This window comes from Miscanthus floridulus, chromosome 18, assembly GCF_019320115.1.
Source record: "Miscanthus floridulus cultivar M001 chromosome 18, ASM1932011v1, whole genome shotgun sequence".
NCBI classification, from domain to species: Eukaryota; Viridiplantae; Streptophyta; class Magnoliopsida; order Poales; family Poaceae; genus Miscanthus; species Miscanthus floridulus.
Window position 1 is genome coordinate 134,301,687 of NC_089597.1, and position 7,832 is coordinate 134,309,518.

General features: G+C 44.7%; 1 protein-coding gene across 1 annotated transcript; it reads left to right on the forward strand.

Moving 5' to 3' along the window:
* The first annotated feature begins 1,184 nt into the window (after positions 1 to 1,184).
* On the forward strand, positions 1,185 to 7,568 carry LOC136521879 (cytokinin dehydrogenase 2-like). The gene is made up of 3 exons (XM_066515649.1): positions 1,185 to 1,859; positions 2,004 to 2,434; positions 6,678 to 7,568. Exons 1-3 carry the CDS (start codon positions 1,223 to 1,225, stop codon positions 7,299 to 7,301), a joined length of 1,692 nt encoding a protein of 563 aa, XP_066371746.1. The 5' UTR covers positions 1,185 to 1,222; the 3' UTR covers positions 7,302 to 7,568.
* Positions 7,569 to 7,832: the final 264 nt, after the last annotated feature.

Genomic DNA, 7,832 nt, shown 5'->3' on the forward strand with positions numbered 1-7,832 from the left:
TACGTAATAAATTAGAAATAAGAGTCCTATTTGGTTTATTGTCTCTTCCATGACCTGAACTCACGACCCGTGCCCAGCCACTGCACAGATCCAATTACAAGGTGCATGCAGACAGATGACACAAGTTATACGTTCTATTGCAACACATGAGCATGTTTATCAGTAATAATAACAGTCTAACGTCACCTTGACTTGCGCGACGAACATATATCGGCTGTGCTAGCGACGGGCGCTAGCGTCCGGACGCTGGTGGGGCCCATCGTTGCAACAAATGTAGCATACCCCTGAAACATTCTGTATAGCTATTGCAACATATGCAATATGACGATGAACTATTGCAACGTCCAGATGAACTGTTGCAACATCCAGATGAATTACTGCAACATCCAGATGAACGGTTGCAAAGTCCAAATGAACTACTGCAACATTTAGATGAACTATTGCAACATCTAGATGAACTACTATAACATCCGCAATATGCAGAACGCGACACCTGAAACATATACCTGAACACATCAAACACTTGCAATATCAAAAAAATTCCCAAAAATCGCCATCTCCATGCCGTCGTCGCTATTCATTAGCAATAATGGTCGCTAGCCTTCTCCATGAGCGGCGATACGAGCACGACTCCAGTGGGAGACAGGAGGGGCTAGCCGGCGCTGGCCGTGCGCGATGGATTTGGGAGCAAGCTGGCGACGTAGGAAGCGAGATGCCGAGATCGATGGATTTCATTGGGGGGCATGCCGGAAGCAGCGGATGAAAAAAGAGGCCTTCTCCATGATCGACGACAGGAGCACGACTCCAGCGGGAGACCGAGGCTAGCTTGCTGTGGCTGCTCGCGACGGGTTTGGGAGCAAGCTGTTGACAGAGGAAGCGAGATCGATGGATTTCGCTTGGGGCAAGCTGGAAACAGCAGAAAATGCTGTTTTGCTGTGAAAAAAAAAGAGAGTTAGAAATAGCCAGGTGCTGTGCGGTGGAGACATTATCATCGGATGGTTTCTGTAGCTGATAAGAGGCTGGTAAGTTCAAACTACCAGGGTGCAGATATTTTCTTCTTGTGCAATGGGCGTGCGCAGAGAATGTGGCCAACGTGAGGCCACGTAGCCTCCAGAGGACTCGCGGCTATTTATAGACCACCCCGGGCTCTCCACTGCTGCGTAGTACAGGACTCATCGTCATCGTCAAAACGAGAGGTTAGCTAGAGCTCGATCAAGTGATCATGACGATGGGTAGAGCTACGGCCACCATGGTGACCCTCGTCGTCCCGCCCACGCTCGCCGCCGCGCCGCCGCCGACCGCGTCGTCCACGTCGTCCGTCGTCATCGACGACATCATCCGCGGCCTCGCTGACACCACCGCCGGGCGTATCCGCACGGACGCCGACGCGACGTCGCGCGCGTCCACCGACTTCGGCACCAACGTGACCGTGGACGCAGCCCGGCCGGCGGCCGTGTTCTACCCGTCGTGCGCTGCCGACATCGCGGCGCTGCTGCGGGCATCCAGCGCGAGCGTCTCGCCGTTCCCCGTCTCCGCGAGGGGGTGCGGGCACTCGACCCGGGGCCAGGCGACGGCCCCCGGCGGCGTCGTCGTCGACATGCCGTCGCTAGGGCGCCACGCCACCAACTCCTCCGCGCGGCTCGCCGTGTCGGTGGACGGGCGCTACATCGACGCCGGCGGCGAGCAGCTGTGGGTGGACGTGCGGCACGCCGCCCTGGCGCACGGCCTCACGCCGCGCTCTTGGACGGACTACCTCCACCTCACGGTCGGCGGCACGCTCTCCAACGCTGGCATCAGCGGCCAGGCCTTCCGCCATGGCCCGCAGATATCCAACGTCCTCGAGCTCGACGTCGTCACGGGTACGTATGCACGTACATCGCTGTGCTTATTGTCCATGCGACCATGCGTGATCACAAGCTCGATCGACATGGACATAATCACATAAATGGACGACATGCATGAAATTGATGGTAACTTTATTCTGCGATTCATGAACTTCACAGGAACAGGGGAGATGATGACGTGCTCCAAGTCGAAGGAGGCCGACCTCTTCGACGCCGTGCTCGGCGGGCTGGGGCAGTTCGGCATCATAACGCGCGCGCGGATCCCGCTGGTGCCGGCGCCGGCGAGGGCGCGGTGGGTGCGGCTCCTCTACACCGGCGCCGCGGACCTGACGGGCGACCAGGAGCGGCTCATCGACGAGAGCGGCGCGCTGGCCGGGCTCATGGACTACGTCGAGGGCTCCGTCCTCACCGACGTCCAGGGCCTCATCGGCACCTGGCGCTCGCAGCCGCCGTCGTCGTCCTTCTACTCAGAGGCTGACGCTGCCCGCATCGCCGCGCTAGCCAAGGAGGCCGGCGGCGTCCTTTACTGCCTGGAGGGCGCGGTGTACTACGGCGGCGCCAGCGACACGACCGCCACAGACGTTGACAAGGTAATGATGACCTACCCACCGCCGGATTCTACGTGCATACGCCAGCCACACGATTGATAGGTTAACATGGGGTGTCTGGATCCGGTGACTAAAATTTAGGAGGTATGAGGAATTTGGATATTAATAAAAAATAAATTACAGAATTCATAAGTACTCGAGAAGAATTTATTAAGCCTAAGTAATTCGTTATAGCAAATGTTTACTGTAGCACCACATCATCAAATCATGAACTAATTAGGCTTAAAAGATTCATCTCGCAAATTAGTCGCAAACTATGTAATTAGTTTCGTAAGTAGTCTATATTTAATACTTCATGCATATGTCTAAATATCCGATGTGACATTGACTAAACTTTAGAAGAAGAAACCAAACACCCCCTAAGTTTGGGTGTTCTGAATTGTCGTTTTCAACTTTTCGAGTGTGACGTGATGACTGACGCATACTCCTCTGTTCCAAAATAAATTAATTTTTAAAATAAAAAATCAATTTCTGAAACCACTTTAAATTAAATTATCCTAAGTTTGATGACATTAAACAAATATGTTATATTTCATAATATATCTAGTGATATTAATTTGGTGTCGTAAATATTAGTGATTTTTTATTTTAAGTTTAATTAAATTTAATATAGTTTGACGTAGTACATGTGTTGCTACAACTACAACGGTCCAAGTTGGCATGGCAGCATCGGTAGTCGTGCTTCTATCGGTTCCTTGTGGTGCATATCGGAGCAATGTCAATAATAGAGCCAAATGCTTGGCTATAAGTCTAAGTTATAAGAGCTAAGTTATACAATAGTTATCTTCTATTTGTCTAATTTTTTTATTATTATATGGTACCATGTCTTACATTCTCTTTCCTATTCCTCGTCGATCACTTACGCTTCTATCTGGGCCCACCAATGTCTATGCTTTCATGCCCACCTTGTTACTTGTACGAGAGGCAAGCTCTCCTCTCTTCTCTCCTCTACATCAGAAAAAATGTTGGCTAGCTTGGCTATAAGACCATTATTGTACTTGCTCTCATTCGCAAGCTTTTTAAGTTTTTGGGTACTTTTTCTGGATAGCTACTCCCATAATTTCAATTTTGTAAGATTTGCATCCAAAGAGTCAAAGCCTCGTAATTTTGAAGCAAACATTTAGTCCCATATAATATAATTTTATTATTATATAAGGTTATATGATTTTGTTCTTACAATCATTTAGTATAAGATAAGTCAGTAAAAAAAATATAGTCTTACTGCTTTAGAGACCGATGAGTCAAACCACACCTTATATTTTTAAACGAAGGGAACAGAGAGTACACAAGGAAATGAAACACTCACACTTTAGGCCCTATTTGGATGTAAAATATTTTTAAAATATTAGATAAATACTTTAGTTTTGTAAAATACTTTGGTTTTCAAAAACTGCTAAGGGTTTTGCTACAATAAACATTCTAGTTTCTAAAACATGGTGTTGTCAAAATCATAGTCCTTTTGAGTCAAACCACACCTTATATTTTAAAACGAAGGGAACAGAGAGAACACAAGGAAATGAAACACTCACACTTTAGGCTTTATTTGGATGTAAATTATTTTTAAAATATTAGATAAATACTTTAGTTTTCAAAAACTACTAAGGGCATGTTTGGATGACGCAGTTTTCAAAAACTGTAGTACCAAAAGCTATAATTTTATATGCCAAAGAGATACAAAACTGTGGTTTAGAAAAAAGAGGTAATGAGTAGAGTTTCTAAAACTCTAAAAAGACTGCAGTTTTGATAAAACCATGGTTTTAGATACTACAAGATTTGTTGTATCCAAACACCCAGTAGCTTTTGAAAACCAAAGTATTCTGTAAAACCATAGTATTTCTCCAATACTTCAAAAAAATACTCCCTCCATTCCAAAATAAGTGACGTTTTTTTACTTTTAGAGTTCTTGTTTGACCGTTCTCTTATTCAATTTTTTATACAAATAATAAAATAAATAAGTCATTATTAAAGTATCTTCAATGATAAAATAAGTCATAACAAAATAAATAATATTTATACAAAAAATTTGAATAAGACGAACGATCAAACAAGAAGTCTAAAAGTAAAAAATGTCACATATTTTGGGATGGAGGGAGTACTTCGCATCCAAATAGGGCCCAAGTGTTTTGCTACAACAAACATTGTAGTTTCTAAAACATGGTGTTGTCAAAATCATACTCCTTTTGAACTTTTAGAAATCACACTCACGATCTCTTTTTTTTTTTTTTGTAAACCACATTTTGTATGACTTTGGCCTATATAAAACCACAGTTTATTGATACCATAACTTTCTAAAACTACATCATCCAAATAGTCCCTTAATTTTTTACTGAATATAATTAAGCAGACATTCACCCACACATTTCGTAAGCTAAAAGATTACCGGGCAGGGGCCAGGCATGTGGTGCTTCATGGAGTCTGGGTAGGCACTTGTCCACAAAACACACACGATCGAAGTACACAACTAACTTTCCATTTTTGCTATTGGAGAAAATAAATATAGTTGTACATTTGTGTAATGAGCGTTTAGGCCAGAGCAATAATTTCACAAAATATTTTTTTTTTCGAAATGCTTACACAAGCTTTTAGTTGGCTAATTTAAATCTCCTATATAAACCTTAATTAAACTCCTAGCTTCTGATTTTTCTCTTGAAAAGAAACAGCTGTCCTATATACCTACGAAGCATGCTTAGAAATGTGTAATATTTCAAGGTTTTTAGCTGGCTAGTTATTAAAAATCTTATATTGCCTGCATGATAAAAAAAACAATCTCTATAGTTTATTTTGTTAAGATGCAGACAATACATATCATTTAGTGAACACAAAACAAAGAAATAAGAAATACTCTTGACAACAAGGTGATGGAAAGTTGAAATTGTTGGACTTCTCGGAAAATGAAAATTGCATTCTTTTTGGGATAGAAGGAGTACTAACCTTAATTATTATTGATGGCTTATTTGAATGGGGATAATGTTTTTGATAATACTATTCCAGTTGGTTAACAAGAATAAGTCATGGCCACTATGGAGTATAGTAGATAGAGGCGAATGATTCAAGTAGTCATATGGTAAGACTAGCGCCCCCAAAAAAATAAAAATATATTTACAAATGTAGCAAGTATAACTTGGCTAGAAACGAATCATTCGGGTAGCTCTAGAGGATATATATAATAATAATAATAATACTGCACGCACGTCCTCATGCGAGTACTGCACAGCTCGCATTCACATATATATACTCCTACGTAGTACTCTGTTTGCACCACCGACCCTACGACAGATCTGTTTGCACCAACGACAGCAACGTACGGCCGGGCTATAGACTAGGGTCTCTAGCTACAGGATGTGTCAGTTGGGACGGCCACGTTTTTCCACCAAAATGACCGTGCAAGCAGTTGAGCTTGAGCACGAGCACCACAGTCTGTCCATACTCTCTCCGTTCCAAAATATCTGTCGTTTTTTTCCGTGCCGTAAATTTAACTAAATTTATAGAAAATATGTGCAACACTTATATCTCTAAATAATGTTATTATGAAAATAGATCTATCTAATGATATTAACTGTGTACCATAAATATTAATATTTTTTTTATATAAAATTAGTCAAAGATATTTCTCGAAAAACGAGAACAACAGTTATTTTGGGACGGAGGAAGTATGTATGGCTGCTGGACTACCATGCATGCTGCTAGTTGACATGTACTCACTTGGTCCCTTATTAATTGTCGCTACGAGAAATGTGTGCTGGTCAAACTTTCTTAAGGTTGACTAGGTTTATAGAAAATATTAGCAACATTTATATCTCTAAATAGGTTTATTATGAAAATAGATTTAATGATGTATGTAATGATACTAATTATATATTATAAATATTAATATTTTTTATATATTTGATTTAAGTTGAGTATGTTTAACTTCTCGGTAAGCGAGAACCGGAGTTAAAAAGGGACCGAGAGAGTACTCATGCTCGCGCAGATCCGGCAGCAACAGTGCATGAATCTTTGCCCACAACGTGACACTCGTCCATCATATCGATATAATAACTCATAAGCAACTCATCAGTTTATTGCGATCTGGTCGGGTACGTAGTTCCAGCATCACAACATACGAGGTATTCATGTGTGCAAAGGAATAGCTTGGAGCCCACACGGCGACAGTACGATCGATGTGAGTGACATGGACCGTACGTACGTTAAAATGTTCGTTCGGTGCATATATATATTCATGCAGGGCGTGGAGGTGATGCTGCGTGAGCTGCGGTACGCGCGGGGGTTGGCGTTCGTGCAGGACGTGTCGTACGTGCAGTTCCTGGACCGCGTCAGCGCCGGCGAGCGCAGACTCCGCGACGAGGGCCTCTGGGACGTGCCGCACCCGTGGCTCAGCCTCTTCCTCCCGCGCTCCCGCATCCTGGACTTCGCCGCGGGCGTCTTCCACGGCGTGCTCCGCCGCCGCGACGGCGCCGCCGTGAAGGGCGGTGGCCCCGTGCTTGTGTACCCCATGAACCGGGGCAAGTGGGACGGTGCCACGTCGGCGGTGCTCCCCACCGTCGGCGACGGCCAGGAAGAGGAGGAGGTGTTCTACACGGTGGGCATCCTGCGGTCGGCAGTGGCAGACGGCGACCTGCGGCGCATGGAGGAGCAGAACGCGGAGGTGGCGCGCTTCTGCGAGGCCGCCGGCATCCCGTGCACGCAGTACCTGCCCTACTACGCGACACCGGAGGAGTGGGCGGCGCGGCACTTCGGGCCCGGCAGGTGGGACAGGTTCCTCCGCCGCAAGAGGAAATACGACCCCATGGCGATCCTGTCGCGCGGGCAGAGGATTTTCTCCTACCCACTAGGCCGGCTGGTCCAGTGATCCGGCCAGTCCATCGATCGATCGTCGTCGTTGCTGCATGAAATAATGCAAGCATGGCTGTGTTTTGCATTAATTACTGATGAGTAGTAGTCCACTGATACAGTTACTACGTACTACCTGTCTAGATAATTAAATAGTAATATGCGTGCATGCACGTCAAAAGTTAATCGAGCAATGCAAGTGACAGGAGTGTACGATGAAACAGTGTACTACTGCCATCGGACTGCACTATGCGTATATGTATATAAATATGGCCTGATAGATGAAGTGATGAGTATGACTACAGACTACTGCATATGAATAACTTGTAGGGTGTGTGTGGATCGGAGTATACGTGCAGGTACGAGAGTCTGCGTGATGTCTGTACCGTGATTCATAAAAGAAAATTTAAATATGCATATTTATCGACAATTAATGGTGCAGTAGTAAAATATATGTATGTATAGATAATTAATGGTACACCTTTCAACGTTTTACTTGCTCGCAAGCAGCACACGTCCTAGTGTCCTACTTAAAGCTTGGGTGACATGA

Coding starts and splice junctions, on each gene's coding strand:
- LOC136521879 (XM_066515649.1), top strand. CDS start 1,223: ATGACGATGGGTAGAGCTACGGCCACCATGGTGACCCTCGTCGTCCCG. Junction 1,860..2,003: donor CGAGCTCGACGTCGTCACGG/GTACGTATGCAC, acceptor TGAACTTCACAG/GAACAGGGGAGATGATGACG. Junction 2,435..6,677: donor CCGCCACAGACGTTGACAAG/GTAATGATGACC, acceptor ATATTCATGCAG/GGCGTGGAGGTGATGCTGCG.